Below are 20,203 nucleotides of genomic sequence, written 5' to 3' on the forward strand. Positions count from 1 at the left end.
GTGGAAGTAAAACCCATATGTTGGGTACAACATAAGGGATTTTCAAGAAAAATCTGACTCCACACAGTATTTATTTATTCTAAACCTGGTACCTCCCTCTCTGTAAGAGCTGAGCTTTTTAATTTTATTTATTCTTTTTTTTTTTTTTTGCTGTGCTAAAAGTCTTTGTTGCTGCAAGTGAGCTTTCTCTGGTTGTGGTGAGCAGGGGTTACTCTCTAGTTGTGGTGCCCAGACTTCTCATTGTGGTGGCTTCTATTGTTGGGGAGCACAGACTCTAGTGCTCAGGTTCAGAGTTGTGGTGCACAGGCTTAGTTACTTCAAGTTATGTGGGATTTTCCTGGAGCAGGGATTGAACCCGTGTCCCCTGCATTGGCAGGTGGATTCTTATCCACTAAACCACCAGGGGGAAGTCCAAGAGTAGAGTAGTTTCCCAACAACCACAGTCATAATTTTTCAGTTGTAAGGGTGATTCCATCCCCACCCAGGAGATATTAGGAAATATCTGGACCATCTTGGGATATCACAATTCAGGTTGTGTATATAGTGGGTCAAGTCAGAGATGCAGTTACTCAAACTACAATGTACAGACCAGACGGCACCTCTCACAAAAAACATAAGATCCAAATGTCAACAGCCAAAGACTGAGAAGTGTCTATTCTATGGGATTATAACCCAAACTGTAAAGTATTAACAAATATCCAGATGTCCTTATTGAAATCAATGATTGAATAAATATATGCATGAGGGAAAATTAACAAATTTCCCCCACAGAATTCCAAATGATTTACATAGATATACCACTGGCAAGAAGGCACACTATAATTCCATAACTGTGAGCTGTGGATAATTACTTCCTTTTGGAAAATACTGTATAGGACGTGTTGAAAAATCAACTTTACAGTGGAAAAACCCAAGAAATATCACCCCAACCAGTGACCAAAGTTCACATCAACAATGACTAAGTCAGATTGGGAGTAAATATCCTTGATATGATGAAATGAAAATGGCACTTTATTTTTATGTGTTTATTTTTTGTTTTTAAAAATCCCATTTGGTTTTTTTTTTTAATATTTCAATTGACATTTTTATTCATAAAATCCTTTCTTTCAATAACTGTCATTTAAAAAACATGTTACAGATTGGAAAATAAATGTTCTCTTTCGGAAGAGCTGTTTTTCTCCTAAAAGTAAAACATTGGCAAGGTTTAAGGTTATTATATAGAACAGATCAAATATCTCATCAATGCAGGGATTCCTTTCCTAAAACCCATGATTATTGATAATCTGGCCTCTGCTTGAACAACTCTTTTGCCGAAGTCATTTTTTTATCTTGCATCAAAATCTACATTTTGGTTTCACTGAATTTATTAATAAATACACAGGTACACCATCTTAACCTTACCTCTTATGACCATTTTTTAAATATTTGAAGGCAGCCATTTTATTTATTTATTTTTTGCATTGATTGATTTTATTTTTAAACTTTACATAATTGTATTAGTTTTGCCAAATATCAAAATGAATCCACCACAGGTATACATGTGTTCCCCATCCTGAACCCTCCTCCTTCCTCCCTCCCCATACCATCCCTCTGGGTCATCCCAGTGCACTAGCCCCAAGCATCCAGTATCGTGCATCGAACCTGGACTGGCAACTCATTTCTTACATGATATTTTACGTGTTTCAATGTCATTCTCCCAAATCTTCCCACCCTCTCCCTCTCCCACAGAGTCCACAAGACTGTTCTATACATCAGTGTCTCTTTTGCTGTCTCGTACACAGGGTTATTGTTACCATCTTTCTAAATTCCATATATATGCATTAGTATACTGTATTGGTGTTTTTCCTTCTGGCTTACTTCACTCTGTATAATAGGCTCCAGTTTCATCCACCTCATTAGAACTGATTCAAATGTATTCTTTTTAATGGCTGAGTAAAACTCCATTGTGTATATGTACCACTGCTTTCTTATCCATTCATCTGCTGATGGACATCTAGGTTGCTTCCATGTCCTGGCTATTATAAACAGTGCTGCGATGAACATTGGGGTACACGTGTCTCTTTCCCTTCTGGTTTCCTCAGTGTGTATGCCTAGCAGTGGGATTGCTGGATCATAAGGCAGTTCTACTTCCAGTTTTTTAAGGAATCTCCACATTGTTCTCCATAGTGACTGTACTAGTTTGCATTCCCACCAACAGTGTAAGAGGGTTCCCTTTTCTCCACACCCTCTCCAGCATTTATTGCTTGTAGACTTTTGGATCACAGCCGTTCTGACTGGTGTGAAATGGTACCTCATAGTGGTTTTGATTTGCAATTCTCTGATAATGAGTGATGTTGAGCATCTTTTCATGTGTTTGTTAGCCATCTGTATGTCTTCTTTGGAGAAATGTCTATTTAGTTCTTTGGCCCATTTTTTGATTGGGTCACTTATTTTTCTGGAGTTGAGCTGTAGGAGTTGCTTGTATATTTTTGAGATTAGTTGTTTGTCAGTTGCTTCATTTGCTATTATTTTCTCCCATTCTGAAGGCTGTCTTTTCACCTTGCTAATAGTTTCCTTTGATGTGCAGAAGCTTTTAAGGTTAATTAGGTCCCATTTGTTTATTTTTGCTTTTATTTCCAATATTCTGGGAGGTGGGTCATAGAGGATCCTGCTGTGATGTATGTCAGAGAGTGTTTTGCCTATGTTCTCCTCTAGGAGTTTTATAGTTTTGGTCTTACGTTTAGATCTTTAATCCATTTTGAGTTTATTTTTGTGTATGGTGTTAGAAAGTGGTCTAGTTTCATTCTTTTACAAGTGGTTGACCAGATTTCCAGCACCACTTGTTAAAAGATTGTCTTTAATCCATTGTATATTCTTGCCTCCTTTGTCAAAGATAAGGTGTCCATATGTGCGTGGATTTATCTCTGGGCTTTCTATTTTGTTCCATTGATCAATATTTCTGTCTTTGTGCCAGTACCATACTGTCTTGATAACTGTGGCTTTGTAGTAGAGCCTGAAGTCAGGTAGGTTGATTTCTCCAGTTCCATTCTTCTTTCTCAAGATCGCTTTGGCTATTCGAGGTTTTTGTATTTCCATACAAATTGTGAAATTATTTGTTCTAGCTCTGTGAAGAATACTGTTGGTAGCTTGATAGGGATTGCATTGAATCTATAAATTGCTTTGGGTAGTATACTCATTTTCACTATATTGATTCTTCCAATCCATGAACATGGTATATTTCTCCATCTATTAGTGTCCTCTTTGATTTCTTTCACCAGTGTTTTATAGTTTTCTATATATAGGTCTTTAGTTTCTTTAGGTAGATATATTCCTAAGTATTTTATTCTTTCCGTTGCAATGGTGAATGGAATTGTTTCCTTAATTTCTCTTTCTGTTTTCTCATTATTGGTGTATAGGAATGCAAGGGATTTCTGTGTGTTGATTTTATATCCTGCAACTTTACTATAGTCATTGATTATTTCTAGTAATTTTCTGGTGGAGTCTTTAGGGTTTTCTATGTAGAGGATCATGTCATCTGCAAATAGTGAGAGTTTTACTTCTTCTTTTCCAATTTGATTCCTTTTATTTTTTTTCTGCTCTGATTGCTGTGGCCAAAACTTCCAAAACTATGTTGAATAGTAATGGTGAAAGTGGGCACCCTTGTCTTGTTCCTGACTTTAGAGGAAATGCTTTCAATTTTCACCATTGAGGATAATGTTTGCTGTGGGTTTGTCATATATAGCTTTTATTATGTTGAGGTATGTTCCTTCTATTCCTGCTTTCTGGAGAGTTTTTATCATAAATGGATGTTGAATTTTGTCAAAGGCTTTCTCTGCATCTATTGAGATAATCATATGGTTTTTATTTTTCAATTTGTTAATGTGGTGTATTACATTGATTGATTTGCGGATATTGAAGAATCCTTGCATCCCTGGGATAAAGCCCACTTGGTCATGGTGTATGATCTTTTTAATGTGTTGTTGGATTCTGATTGCTAGAATTTTGTTAAGGATTTTTGCATCTATGTTCATCAGTGATATTGGCCTGTAGTTTTCTTTTTTTGTGGGATCTTTGTCAGGTTTTGGTATTAGGGTGATGGTGGCCTCATAGAATGAGTTTGGAAATTTACCTTCCTCTCCCGTTTGGTTTTTATTTCAAAATGACTGGGGATAAAAGAGCATAGAGATACACCTGATGTCTTTGTGTTTTTATCTGTACTGTTCCCTTTGCCTGAATTTCCTTTCTTGGAAAAGAGAAGTACTACACAAACAACAAGGATCTACTGTACAGTATAGGGAACTCCACTCAATATTCCACAATGATAATATGGGGAAAATCCAAAAAAAAAAAAAAACCCAGATACATGCATATGCACGACTGAACCACCCTGTTGTACATCCAAAACCAACACAATAAATCTGCAAACCAACTACACCTCAGTACAAAACAAAAATCAAATTAAAGTGAACCACTACATATTCTCCACTCTTCCAGGGCAGAGCTCACTCTCTCATGCTCCTGTTCCTCAAATAGGAGTCATTTTTCCTTTTTACTCATCTGTGTACTTCCTGACATCCTCAATCAATGTTTATTCAATGAAAAGGTGAAAGAGAGTAGTTTGCAGACAAATACAAAACATTATCTCTGTGGTTTTTTCTTTTTTTTAATCCCCAAGCCCACTCTTTGGTCTTATCACACGAAAAACATCAGATAAATCCCAATTGAGGGACATTCTTCAGAAAGTCTGAACAGGACGTCTCGTAGCTGTCAATGTCAACAGAAAGCAAATCTGAGAAACAGTCACAGACAACAGAAATTAAAAAGACATGATGATTAAATGTGATATCCTGAGCAGGAGCCTGGAACAGAAAAGGGGGCATCAGGCAAACACTAAGAGAGTATGAATGAGTGTGGACTTCAGCTAATAATAATAGTGGAGCATTGATCGTGACAAATGAATGAAGCTAATGTCAGGTGTTAATTACAGGGGGAAGCTAACCATGAGGCACCTGGCACTATCCTGTACTGACCTCACAACTTTTTCCTTAAATCTGAATCTATTCTCAAACAGGGCATTGAAACATGTAAAATATCATGTAAGAAACCAGTGGCCAGTCCAGGTTCAATGCACGATACTGGATGCTTGGGGCTAGTGCACTGGGATGACCCAGAGGGATGGTATGGGGAGGGAGGAGGGAGGAGGGTTCAGGATGGGGAACACATGTATACCTGTGGCGGATTCATTTTGATATTTGGCAAAACTAATACAATTATGTAAAGTTTAAAAATAAAATAAAATTAAAAAAAAAAAGAAAAAGATGGATCGCCCTCCTTTCTCTGTCTGCCTCGCACTCCAGTCTGCTGCAGAAGCAACTCCCTGAATCCATCAGATGACAAAGGGAGATGCAGTGCCAGGCATGGATGTCATGGACCTTTGTGGGGTTTGGAGATACCCAGCATCATCCTCTTCCTTAAAAGCACCCCACTTTTCTCAGGAGGGAAATACCACCTCCCCTGGGATGTGCTCTTAGTGACAGGTGACTCCAGAAGCCCACCTCTCATTCTGGAAGCACACCAGGTAACTCTGCTACCCTGGGCTCAGACACAGCAACTAGGTCTGTGAGCCACTGGGAGCGTCCCAAGAGTCTTTTTTAAAAATCTGAGTGAGTATTTTATCTTGTTTTATTTTGTACCACCTATTTTATTCTATATTTATGTGACCCAAGATTAAGTAACTTGCATGACTGTCTTCATCTCAAAGAATCTAATTCACTCTTTGCCTGCAGGCACTGCCTATATTTTCCAGATATATTTTTCCAAAGCAAATAACAAATAAAATGAAAGCTGTTTTCATTCTTAAAATATACTGGAAATCTCATCTCTTCTTGCTTTCTTTATGATCTAAATCAGTTAAACTTCATTCAGGTCTTAAAGCAGTAATTTTTCCACATCATGAGTTTTCTTGCTTGACAATACTTCATCCATGTCCACTTTGCCTTGTTGTTGCTCTTAAGTTCCTCAGTTGTGTCTGACTCTTTGTGACCCCACAGACTGCAATATGCCAGGCTTCCCTGTCCTTCACTATCTCCCAGAGTTTGCTCAAACTCATGTCCATTGAGTCAATGATGCCATGCAACCATATCATCCTCAGTCATCCCCTTCTCCTCCTGCCTTCAGTCTTTCCCAGCATCAGGGTCTTTTCCAAACAGTTTGCTTTTTGCATCAGGTGGCCAAAGTATTATAGCTTCAGCATCAGCAACAGTCTTTCCAAAGAATATTCAGGGTTGATTTCCTTTAGGATTGACCTGGTTTGATCTCTTTGCAGTCCAAGGGACTCTCAAGAGTCCTGTCCAGCACCACAATTTGAAAGCATCAGTTCTTCAGCACTCAGCCTCCTTTATGGTCCAACTCTCACATTTGTATATGACTACTGGAAAAACCATAGCTTTGACTAGAAGGATCTTTGTTAGCCAAGCGCTCCCTGGTGGTCTAGTGGTTAGGATTCAGCACTCTCATGGCCGCAGCCCCCATGGGGTTCTATTCCCAGTCAGGGAAGCCTTTCGTCTCCCTCTCTGCCTCCCACTTTTCCTTATTTTGCACTAATCCATGAAATTTTGGACTCTATTCAATACATTTCTTTGTTGTCAATGCAGTTCAGTTTAATGTTCAACTTCATCAATGGGATTAACTTCTGTAAACATCCTGCCATAAAGTAGGACATATTTAACATTCAGCACATGAGAACCCTGAGCCTTGAGATGGTTGTGAAATTTCTACAACCATACTGGCAACAAAACATATTACAGAGTCAAACTAGACTATAACTCCTGACTCTTAAAAACCTTTTTATTTTATATTGGAGTATAGCCAATTAACGAGGCAAAACTACAGTCATCAAAACAGTATGGTATTGGCACAAAACAGAAACACAGATCAATGGAACAGGATACAAAGCCTAGAAATAAACCCATGCACCTATGGTTAATTAATCTACAACCAAGGAGACAAGAATATAATGTTGGAAAGACAGTCTCTTCAACACAAATGGTGCTGGGAAAACTGGATAGCTACAAGGAAAAAAATTAGAATTAGATCATTCTTTAAACATCCAAGAGTCTTTGCACCTTTGATTATAAAAAGAACAGAGGGAACTTTTGGAAGAATTCATTATGCCAGGTGGGGAAGAGGTGCTGGGCAAGCAGGCTGTTGCCTCTAAACCAAGGGCATCCTCCGCCTCCCACACTGTGCATTGTCAAGGCAAGTGGTCCCATGCCTTATTAATTCTTAAGACTAACAACATACACTCAACTAACCCTTTCATTTATTTATGTTCTTAAATTATGTAGGTTGGGATTTATGGCATGCAACTAAGAATATCATTCGGTATACCAGGGCATACTTTACCTGCAATAGAATAAGGAGAGACTTTCTGCTTCAAGGCAGCGTCAAAGGCTACATCATTCAAGTGACTCAAGTTCAGGGCCAAACCACCAAAAAACACCACATATTATTTCTAACAAGCTCAAAACCTTCTGCAAAGCAAGCTTCCCAAACCACCAAAAAATACATTTGAGCCTTATCAACCCCAGGCCCACTTTGTCCTCTTGTCAATTATTCTTATTTTGGTTTTTTCCCCTCTTTTATATCTCTCATTTTTGCAAGAATAGTGAATATCTACTTCTTAATAATGCCTTATTCAGAAACCTGCTCTGAGACCTGACCACCTTCTGAGCACAAGATTCTTAACAAATTCTTGAAGATTTAGCATATAAAACTGCAAAGACTTCAGCAAAGTATATGCATTTGTTAATAATTAACAAGACGTCTAAACTTTCCAGGTGGCTTGGTTGGTAAAGAATCCACCTGCAATGCAGGAGATGTGGGTTCAATCCCTGGCAAGATCCCCTGGAGAAGGAAATGGCAACCCATTTCAGTATTCTTGCCTGTAGAATCTCATGGACCAAGGATCCTGGCGGGCTATAGTCCACGGGGTCGCAAAAGAGTTGGACGTGATTTTGTGACTAAACCACCACCACCAAGACAGCCATTCATTCATTCATTCATTTAACCAATCTTAACATATCTCTGACTTTGAGAAAGGCACCCAGACAGTTCTGAGTGCTGTATCTCTGATTTGGACCTTTCCACCTCTTTTTCCTGGATTGTCAGGGAGCCAAGCTAATACTGTGCAAATATTTGGCTCCAGGCTTACATTCAGATCAGACAACCAGAAGCCTTTGAAACTGACTTCTTGTGGGAAGAAGCAACCGAAGAATAGGTGGGGGAGATGAGCAAGAAAGAGTTCTTTGATTCTCCAGACACATAATCAGGTGACAAGAGGCCTCGGATGTTTCTGAAATTGACTCTCTGTGGGAGAAGAAAAAGGGATGGAGTGGTGAGAATGTGCAAAAAAGGTCCACGTGCTGGGTGATGCTTTTGTTGTCCACTGGAAGGAAAACATTCTCTGAAATTAAAAGGGATCCTTAGATGTTTAAAGAATGAAAGTGCTTTGCTTTTCTTCCTTTGTGAAGGTCTGCTTTGGAAGATTTGGGCTCCAGGAGAGAAGAGAACTTCTAAGATGACAAACAGCCCCATTCTGGTTTTCCTCTTTGCAATGGCTAATGCACACACATGCACACACCCAGCTATTTTTGTAAATTGCCCTTGGAGATAATTTGCACCACAAAACTTGATTCTCAGGATAGAAGACAAGCCTCTTTGTGTCAGCTAGAAATGAGAGGCACAGAAGTGACAGGGAAGCGGCAGTTTTTAGGTGGTCAATCACTGTCTGCAGCAGAAGTCCTCAATCCAGATGGGTTCCCTTCTGTTGCTGGCAGTTAATCTGGTCCCCTCTCCACCCTGGCCATCCTTAAGTGGAAAGCTATGTCCTACTGGCACCTGACCCACAAAACATGAACCCACCTGTGGACTTCATTAGCACTGTCACCCCTGAGTCTAGAAACAAGTCACTATTGCAGAGGAAAGCACCCAAGGATACATGGTTGTATCCTTCAGGGTTGTATATACAGCAGATGGCTAGATAGAGCTGGGGCTTCCTGGTGGCTCAGCGGTAAAGAACCCACATGCCAAGGCAGGAGATGTGGGTTTGATCCCTAGGTCGGGAAGATTCCCTGGAGAAGGAAATGGCAACCCACTACAGTATTTTTGTCTGGGAAATCCCATAGACAGAAGAAGTCTGACAGGCTATAGCCCATGGGGCTACAAAGAATTGGACACGATTGAGTAACTAAGCACAGAACACAGCAAAGCCATCAGTTCATGCTGGATATTACAGAAATGCCTCTAGTCATTTAACAGATACCCTTAGTATTTTACTTTGCCAACAAAGGTCCATCTAGTCAATCTATGGTTTTTCCTGTGGTCATGTATGGATGTGAGAGTTGGGACTGTGAAGAAGGCTGAGCACTGAAGAATTGATACTTTTGAACTGTGGTGTTGGAGAAGACTCTTGAGAGTCCCTTGGTCTGCAAGGAGATCCAACCAATCCATTCTGAAGGAGATCAGCCCTGGGATTTCTTTGGAAGGAATGATGCTGAAGCTGAAACTCCAGTACTTTGGCCACCTCATTCGAAGAGTTGACTCATTGGAAAAGACTCTGATGCTGGGAGGGATTGGGGGCGGGAGGAGAAGGGGACAACAGAGGATGAGATGGCTGGATGGCATCACTGACTCGATGGATGTGAGTCTGAGTGAACTCCGGGAGTTGGTGATGGACAGGGAGGCCTGGCGTGCTGCGATTCATGGGGTCACAAAGAGTCGGACACGACTGAGTGAATGAACTGAACTGAACTGAACTGATAGTATTTTATGGATATATTAATACATGTATGTATGTGTACACACACATACACACACACATATGGGCTTCCAAGGTGGCTCAGTGGTAAAGAACCTGCCTGCCAATGAAGGAGATGCAGGTTTGATCTTTGATCCCTGGGTGGAGAAGAACCCCTGGAGAAGGAAATGGCACCCTACTTCAGTATTCTTGACTGGAAAATCCCATGGACAGAGGACCCTGGCAGGCTACACTCCATGAGGTCACAAAAGAGTCAGACACGACTTAGCATCTAAACAACAACAACAGAGCAGACCCAGGCTAATTCTAAATACTCGGAAGCTGTGCTAAACGAGTGTCAAATTGACTTCATTAAAAAAGATACACAGCTTCATTATTTTCTAATTATGAGACATTGCCAGATCCAACTGTTTTCATAAACAGATAAGACTCATAACGACATAGTGTGTTGCCAGATCCATTGCTGGTTTCCAGTTTTCCACCAGCTGTTTTCATAAACAGATAAGACTCACCCTCTCAGCATTTATTATTTGTAGACTTTTGGATTCAGCCATTCTGACTGGTGTGAAATGGTACCTCATAGTGGTTTTGATTTGCATTTCATTATTAGTGATGTTGAGCATCTTTTCATGTGTTTTTAAAGAGATGGAGAAATGTCTATTTAGTTCTTGCTACTTTACCAACTTAAATACACATTTGTAAAGTATTTACTGATTTATTTTACTATTGTCTTAAATGGAAAGCACCTTTCTAAATGATGGACTCTGAACAAACACACTTTGGCTCTACATCCAAAATTTTCCAATCTTTTGACTTCTAAGTGGCAAGATGCTTATTTCTGAATCTGCAAAGCTGTGGATCCCTCAGAATACATAGCCCAGAAACGAACCTCTCCTGGCCATGGCACAGCTTGCCAGTGGCAGAATAAAAAAAAAAAAAAGAAAAAGAAAAAAAAAGATGTAGCGGCTACTTTACCTGTGGCGGATTCATTTTCAACTTAAATGTGAACACACTAGTGGGCAATGGATTGTGGTCAGATGCAGTTTTCTACCTTTCTAAATGAAATGAACAAACAACTTTGGCTCTACATCCAAAATTTTCCAACACTGATAGCTGCTTCCCAATAAAGGCTGATGTGAATATCATCTACTGGAGAGTTAAAGCTTTAGGAGATTCTAGTTTGTAAATCATGGGTCCAGGAATTCAACAAGCAGTAGCTGGCAAATGAAAAAAAATGGTAGATTATGAAATTGTTTGACTTCTTCTTATTCAAGACCTTGAGTTTCCACTGGCAAAATATTTCTCTATATAGGCAGTCATCTCCAAAAAGAATATTATATAAATGTGTCAAGCCTGGGAAAACCAAGCACAAAGCTACACATCAGGCAGAGGGAGGGCCCATGACCAGCTGGATCTAGGTCTGATTTCCAAAGGACAGAAGGGAGCGATCACGAGGTCTCAGTCCCACAGACGTGTTGTTCATACTAAATCCCTGTGTTTAATCCCCAGATGCACCCCCACCCGGCTGAAGGTTTTTCCTGCCAACATCAGCCAGGTCCGATCATGAGGTTAATACTGTCCATTGGTTTCTGTGTCTTTGGTTGAGATTCAAAGGAAATTCCCAGCACTAGGTCACAATCAACAAAACTGAAATGTGCAAAGTATAAGCAAGAGAATGATTTCTTTCTTAAACTCATCCACCCCCTTAACAAACACAGATTTTTTTTTTTTAAGGAAAGAACAGTGGGGGACTTCATCATTCCACCTACACAATGTAAGTGGGATCATCCAGACAGAAAATTCATAAGAAAACACAAGCTTTAAATGACACATTAGAACAGATAGACTTAACTGATATTCATAGGACATTCCAACTGAAAGCAGCAGAATACACTTCTTTCTCAAGAGCACATGGAACATTCTCCAGGATAGATCACACCTTGGGTCACAAATCAAGGCATGGTAAATTTAATAAAACTGAAATCACATCAAGCATCTATGCTCACAATGCTATGAGACTAAAAATAAATTATAGAAAAAACTGTAAAAAACACACACACACAAACATATGGAGGCTAAACAATTTGTTACTAAATAATCAATAGATCACTGAAGAAACCAAAGAGGAAATCAAAAAGTACCTAGAGACAAATGACAACAAAAATACGATGATCCAAAACCTATGGGATGCAGCAAAAGCAGTTCTAAGAGTGAAGTTTATAGCAAGACAATCTTGGCTCAAGAAAAGAGAAAAATCTCAAATAAACAACCTAACCTTACAGCTAAGCAACTAGAGAAAGAACAAATAAAACTCAAAGTTAGTAGAGCAAAAGGAATCAGAAAGATAAGAGAAATAAATGAAACATAGACAAAGTAAAAAAGAAAAGAAAGAAAGAAAAACAGCTATTGAGCCCCAGGGGAGAGGGACAAGAGGGCTTTTCATTGTTGGATAAGCTTTAAAAACCCACATATAAATGTGGTCCCATGTCCAGTAACACTCAGGGGTCATACCAAACTTGATTAGATGGCACTTCAGGTCAACTTTCTGGATTATGTAGCAATGTGAGGACACATTTAGTGATCTAATAATACTTACACCAAATAGCTGTTATAATCAAACTCATGTATGTTTAAAACAAATGAAACAACAACAACAAAACTGTAATGAAAATCCAATCAAGCCAAACTTCCCTCACAAGCTACTGTATGTTCCAAAGAGAAAACTCATCCCTTCTTTTTTCTTAAATCCCACAGGACTCATTTTAAATGCCTCCTCTTGGTATAATTTTTATATAAGACAATCCACAAACTCTACTGGATATCTTCACACTTTCTGCTCTTTTATATTTTGAACACTAAGTTCTATTTCCAGAGAGAAACAAAAGGGTAACTTTGAGGTTGGTGCCACAGAGTGTACTTAGAACTCACATGCTCCGAAGAGATTGTGAGTTGGCAACACTGTATCCTCTATCCTCCCTGACAATTTTTGCCAACCCATTTGCAGAGTTATGTCAACTCTGAGCCATTGAACTCTCCTAAGACCTGCTGAGAACCACCTAAGCCAGGTCCAAGATAGAATATCAGCCTGCTCCTGACTTTTCTGGGACAGCCCAGAAAATCTATTAACAACATCTTCACTGAATCAACTGCCAATTCAGAGAGCTCTAACTGGTCTTTCTACTTGACAGTGAACATTGGAGTCCGCAAAAAGTGGAGGGACGTTTCTACCCTGGCCAGCGCTAACACAGATCTATGCATCACACATAGGGGAAGGGTCTCAGAAGCGCCCTTGACCTTGGAGGTGCTACCGGAAGATAATGAACTCACCTTAACGTGAAGCGGTCCTCCGTGGAGTTTTTGGAGATGGAGACTGGAAAAGTCAGCACGTCTCCCTGCCTGACTGTCTTTGGCACGTACTGCACAGCCACGTGGTTATCCAAGCGCAGCTCTCTCAGCGGCGGCCGGCTGGGGGTCTGGTAAAGAAAAACACTCCCGATCCTGTGCAAGGGAGGCCCAGACTCATCGATGTCATTACGGCCCGTCCGCATACCGCCGGCTCTCCGGGCATCCTCCTTGGCGCAGTCTCCACGCTCGTCCCCTTGCTGCACAGCGTAGTAGAGCTCCACCGGACTCCCTTCGGGGGGCTCCGGCGTCTTCTTCCTTCCGGCCACCACCGTCGGGGGGCCGAACCAGCTGGCCGGGAGCTCCAGCTGCGCCACGCACAGCCCCAGAGCCCCCCGCAGGCGGCAGCTGCCTCGTACCTCCCGGGTCTCCCGGAAGGCGAACACCCGCAGGCAGGGCAGGCTCTGCACCGGGCCAGGGTCGTCCCAGTCCCTGCCCACCACGTGGAACAGCACCTGCACGCGGGGCCGGCTCAGGTAGATCTTGTCCCGCAGGATGTGCGCCTTCAGCTTCCAGTTCAGAGAAAACGTGCTGGTGAATCCAAAGGGGCTGGAGGGGAGCATCAAGTCCTGGGGTACCACCTGCTCAATGGCGAAAGGCCCATAGCTGGCATTCAGGACTGGTAGCCTCTTGGATTTGTAAATCAGAAAGGACTCCACCCGCGACTGTAGACTGGAGTTTCTCATGATGTCCTGGTTGGCTTCCTTGAGGAAGAAGGACACGTCTGCGTGGTGGATGTGGTAGGTCACCGGGAGGTAGGTGGGCAGCAAAGAGAACCTCTGGATACTCTCCAGTATGCCTCGGCTTTCAGCCACTGTTGGGAGGAATCGGGGTTCAGGGGTTAGAAACTTGAGGGCAGTGATACCAATATTTCAGACCTCTTTGTAACCCCTTTATAGTGGATTGCCCTGCCTTAGCATTAATTAAGCGATTCTTTATCCAAAATGTCTTAAATCAATTCATTTTATATTAAATGTATTTCTTTAAAGAAAAATTGATGCCACTGGAGTAAGTAGAGAACCAGCCACCAGCCTCATTGGCCATGCACAGAAGCTAAGCGAGCAAATACAAATAGAATATTACTCGGCTGTAAAAAAAAGAACAATTTTGAGTCAGTTGTAGTGAGGTGGATGAACCTAGACCCTGTTATACAAAGTGAAGTCAGAAAGAGAGAAACAAATACCATATATTGAGGCATATATATGGAATCTAGAAAAACAGTACTGATGAACCTATATATAGAGAAGAAATGGAGATGCAGGTGTAGAGAATGGACTTGTAGACACAGCAGGATAAGAAGAGAGAAAGGAGAAACGAAGTACAAATTGACAAAGTAGCACTGACATTTATACACTATGCTAAAGCATTTCAGTCCTGTCTGACTCTTTCTGATCCCATGGACTTTAGCCCCCCAGGCTCCTCTGTCCATGGGATTCTTCAGGCAAGAATACTGGAGTGGGTTGCCATGCACTCCCCCGGGGGATCTTCCCTATCATGTGTGAAGTAGATAACTAGAAGGAAGTTGCTATAGAACACAGGGAGCCCAGCCTGGTGCTCTGTCATGACCTAGAGGGGTAGCATGAGGAGGGGAGGCTCAAGAGGGAAGGGTATAAATATAAGTTTATAATTATACATATTAATTATATATATACATAAATAATTATGTATATATGGAAAAGGAGGCTCAAGAGGAGAGGTATATATATATGTATACATATATACACATATATAATTATGTATATATGGGAAGAGGAGGTTCAAGAGGGAGGGTGTGTATGTGTATATATATATATGTATGAGGGAGGGGTGTGTGTGTGTGTGTATACATATAGATGTATGATAGATGTATGGCAGAGACCACCACAACAATGTAAAACAATTATCCTCCAATAAAAAAGAAAGAAAATTCAAAGTAATGCCTTTAATTTTCAACTAGCAGTCCTCATGCCTTTTAGGGGGTGATGGCTTATGCCTAAGACTTGCTCTCTTTCAGTTAGAGGGAAAGATCCTCATGAGAAAGGTCTTAAGAAACTGCTGGCATCCAGCAGAGAAGAGTGCTCCCATTAGCTCCACCAGATGGACTGAGATTGGAAACAAGAATGACTTTCTCAGCATGTGGCTTGATGTTGTGTCCATATTTTATCCAATACTATTTCCTGTTCCACCAGATACATACTCTACCCTTGACACATTTACCATGGGAACATGATAAAAGACTTTAAAGATGGACAATCATAAATCACTTGCACATCATGTACTTTCCTCGGGTCTAAGCTGAGAGATGGACAGAAAAGACCTTGGAAAGATACTGCTGGAAGGAAACCTGAAATAGATGCGATGACCCAACCCCATCATGTCGAGTCCATGTGACCCTAAAAACCCAAGAAGCAAGGGAAGTCCATCACTTTTGTGGCCTCCACATCCTTCGTGAAAGCTGTGTTGACACCAATGCACAGAAAGTCTTTTTCCCCCCACCCCCTTCCTGAACATATCCCGCCCTCAGGGAGAAAAAGAATCCAAAAATGTTATTTTTACAATGTGCCTTACATTCTGTAAGAAAAACACAGAAACAGAGATTACATAATTCAAGAACCAATTTAAGGGGCTTTAGAAATGGAAATTACTGGCTCTGGAAACACTGACTTTCTAGGCAAAGCTCCACAAATTATCCAGACCCCTTCTCATTAGCCCTGTCACTCTCTCTGGTTATTTTGCAATAAAAGCAACTCAGGCCCTGACATTCATCAGGCGGACCTGTTTCAGAGGCCCACGTGAGCACATTTTCTGATACATGACGCCTACAGGAGTCCGGACCCCTCCTGGCAGTTGTCTGTGAACAGAGGGGAAAGCAAAGAACTCAGAGAAAGGAGTCTTCACTGTGGCTTTGCTGCTCAGATCTCGTGAGAGAACAGGCAAGTCCCTTAGCCTCTCTGCCTCTCCGGTGCTGCTCTGTAGGAGGGGCCCGACCAGAGGGCAGAAGCCCCCATCCAGTTCTAGCAGCACAGGGCACTCAGCTGAAGTCCATCCTACCCTGGACAAGGAGTCAGCTTGGCATAAACTCGTCCTGAGTTGATGGACAACCCCTGTGGGAAGGGCTCCCTCCATTCCATGGCATCACCCAGCTCAGGCCAGGCTGAGCTCCACTTCAGCAATGAAGGCTTCCATAGGCCTGAACCATCTGAAACCTCCAATATCTTGAGGAGTTCTGATTCACCCAAGCACTGATTTCATATGACTCAACCTAATACCTAGGAGGAGAAGGCAATGGCAACCCACTCCAGTACTCTTGCCTGGAAAATCCCAGGGATGGAGGAGCCTGGTAGGCTGCAGTCCATGGGGTCGCTAAGAGTCGGACACGACTGAAGCGACTTAGCAGCAGCAGCAGCAATACCTAGGAATTCCTTTTTCAAACATCAAAATATCATGGACTTCACAAGAGACTGGAGAAGGCAATGGCACCCCACTCCAGTACTCTTGCTTGGAAAATCTCATGGACGGAGGAGCCTGTTAGGTTGTAGTCCATGGGGTCACTAAGAGTCGGACATGACTGAGCGACTTCACTTTGACTTTTCACTTTCATGCATTGGAGAAGGAAATGGCAACCCACTCCAGTATTCTTGCCTGGAGAATCCCAGGGACGGGGGAGCCTGGTGGGCTGCCGTCTATGGGGACGCACAGAGTTGGACACGACTGAAATGACTTAGCATAGCACAAGAGACCTCATTCCTTAGGAGAATTACATTTTTCTTAACATTCTGGAAATCTCTCAGGATTTATATTTTCAATAAGAGTGCACTGTCACTTGTGAATTTTCATGCAAGTGAAGTACAGGGAGTGAATTTTGTGCTCATGTTCAGGGTTGAAGCTTCCTCCTTCGTCCCTTCTCTGGGTACCACCTCCCCTCCCCGACTCTGCTGGGACATCGCAGGCTGCGTCATAAAAGTCACTTCTCTTGACTGCACGATTCTGCATTATATGCCCCACTGATGTCCTCCTGTAGATCTTATACTTTCCTATTACAGGACTTTATTCTCTGCTGTAATTCCCTCCATGCCCCAGTAGGTTATATGCAAGTGAGCAGAGATGACACGTTGGCCTTTTCTCTGTTTTATTCACAGTCCTTAGAAGAGCACCTGGCAAATATTAGGTTCTCAGTAAATATTTGAGAAATGAATGAGTCAACGAATGCATGGTGCTTTCAGTATTACAAAAAGCTGATTATATTTTTACATCGGGACTTTATACTCTGCCTCCTCTGTTGCATCCCTCTATAATTAGAATCCTCCATTCTTTTACCCCATGAGGAGCTTCAAGTAATGGTGATGATAGGGGACTAACGAAGGGAGGCACCTCTCTATGGAATAAGGTCCCTGATTCTCTTTTATAAATTTTATTGGATTATAGTTGATTTATAATGTTGTGTTGGTTTCAGGTGCACAGCAAAGTTATACATATTTATATATATATTCCTTTTATTTCAGATTATTTTCTCATATAAGTTATCACAAGATACTGAGTAGCATTCCCCATGCAATACAGTAGATCACTGTTGGTTATCTGCCATACATATAGTAGTGTGTATACATTTATCCCAAGCCCCTGATTTATGCCTACCCCTACCACATTTCCCTTTTGGTAACCATAGGTTTATTTTCAATACCTGTTAAGTCTGTTTCTATTTTGTAAATAATTTTTTAAAAAATAACCACTGATTAAGAATCCACCTGCCAATGCAGGGGGCATGGGTTCAGTCTCTGGTTTGGGAAGATCCCACATGACACAGACCAGCTACGCCCAGGAGCCACGTCAAGAGAAAGTCCCCGTGCAGCAAGGTCAAATATAAACAAATAAATAACTTTTAAAAAAATGATACAGATTAACTTATTTACAAAATGGAAACAGACTCACAGATCCCGTGATTCTTAAAAATACGTCTTGGCACCACCTGGAGCGGTTATTCTGGTTGTCATCACATCAGCCTGTCATTCACTGTAGACACTGCTGAAGCCAAATAAATGGTCAGGTTGTAAATAAGGAACAATATCTGACACCGAGGCTCCCTGAACTTTCCTGTTGAACATCTGATCCCTACTACTTGAGAATACCTAACTTTATTGTGCAACTAATTACATATCCCAAAGACAATGGCTGTGGGTCCCCTGACTCTATTTGGGAAAGCAATCAGGGGTTACCACGGGCATCATTCAAAGGGAAGTAATTTCTAAGCTGCATTCTACAAATGGCCTATTTGTCTTTTCACCTGGTTATCTAACCTCGATGTTTATTGCTTAAAAATGCTCCAAGTTGACCCAAAGCTAGTTGTTATTTCCTTTTCCAGTCATTCCTTTTTAAAAAAACAAAACTGAAAAAAAAAAAAAACAACAACAGTGTTCCACAATGCACAGAATGGACTAAGAAGTAAAGCTGAATATCCTGGAATCCCCATGGGGATGACTATTATAAATGAAGAACACCATTTCCATGTAAAAAAAGAGCAAGGTGTCAAATAACAAAGAAGTTGCATGTGGTAAATCTCAGTTAATAATCTCTTAAAGAAAAAAAATTACATCTGACTTTTGTGCTGTGACTTACATGCTTATTTGAAAGAAAGTGACATGTTCCCATCTTTAAGCAACGCAAGCAGCCTTGCAGAGATTTTCTGTTAATTTTAACATTTTGAAAAAAAAAATAATTTCCCCTAAATAATATCTTTAAGAAACCTGAGGAAGATGGCAATTTGAGCACAGACCTTTAAAATGTCCCCTGAGTGGACTCAAAAGCAGTAGCTAAGAGAACATGGTAATAAGTAAAAATCGGCATCTGTGCTGAACATTCAGGGCAAACTGCAAGCCCTAGCCTGGGAGAATTCCTGAGAAATTGCATGAGATGCCAACACCTCATGCAGAAAAAACAGCATGGTGAGGGTTGCCAGATGAAATGTAGGAAAATCAACTATGTTTCCTTTTCTAATTTACAGAAAGGTTACATGGGGGCATGCTTATAATTAAGAACAAAAACAAAATTTGTCAGGTATCTGAAATCCAAATGTAACCAGGGACCCTGTATCGTTATTGGCTAACTCTAGTAGCCCTAAGCATGACATCATAAAAGAAGGTAATAGCCTGGTAGAAATAACCTGATAGTTCTAAAAGCAAAGGGCATGCATCCCAGGGATGCTCTGCACTTGGTAATGCTTCCCGATGCTGACTGCCGACAACATTTGTAATCAGCCAAATTGAATGACTCAAGAGTGAGTGTGACCACACAGTGCAGAAAACCCCAGAATCAGGGCTTCTTGCTGACTTGGAGCGGAAGGTGTGACACAGCCTTGCTGTGGACTGAGTCCAGGCCACACCAAAACGATTTACAGGAAACTGGCCCCCAGGGCAGCAGCTGTACCAAACTGAGAGAAGGGCTGTTATAGCGACCGTCTGGGAATATCAGCAATCCCAATGCATCCCCACGCTGCTCCAGCTGCAGCGTCACGGATACAGGAATGTAGGACCAGTGGCCCTTCCAGGTGGACATTTCCTGTACAGCTATAACAAGAGCAGGTGAAAACCGAATGGAGAAAAGAGGAACCCACTCCACTGTGCCAGTGAAATGCCAAGGCACGATGAGATGACCCTCATTCAAGGACCATGAGAGAGAAGGCAAATATAGACGGAAAACAGGAGAATAAAAAAAATTTTTTTATAAATAAAAACTGCAAAATCAAAGAAAGACATTTCAAAGGGCAATGAAGAGGTAGTTTCAAGAGTAGTTACCGCAGAGGACTAAAGTATATTTCACACAGAATAACTTTTATACTCTCACTAATCAAGGAAATGCAGGCCCTTTGTTACTTTATAATGAAATAAGACCAAGATGGAAGAAGATATGGCAGTATTAAAAGTAAGGGATTTAAAATGGTTTCAGAAGCAATAAAATAGATATGAAAAAGAAGAAAATTGAATTTATCCTAAAAAAAGGAGAATTTATGAAGCTTTCCCTAAAGCTAAATGG

At 41.2% G+C, this 20,203-nt stretch overlaps 1 protein-coding gene across 1 annotated transcript in view; it reads right to left on the reverse strand.

Moving 5' to 3' along the window:
* TMEM132D (transmembrane protein 132D) overlaps positions 1–20,203 on the reverse strand; it is an 896,135-nt gene that overhangs the window by 648,689 nt on the left and 227,243 nt on the right. The window contains 1 exon segment of the mRNA XM_005898418.2: positions 13,124–14,012. Coding sequence (XP_005898480.2) covers positions 13,124–14,012 — 889 coding nt within the window.

This window comes from Bos mutus, chromosome 17, assembly GCF_027580195.1.
Source record: "Bos mutus isolate GX-2022 chromosome 17, NWIPB_WYAK_1.1, whole genome shotgun sequence".
NCBI classification, from domain to species: Eukaryota; Metazoa; Chordata; class Mammalia; order Artiodactyla; family Bovidae; genus Bos; species Bos mutus.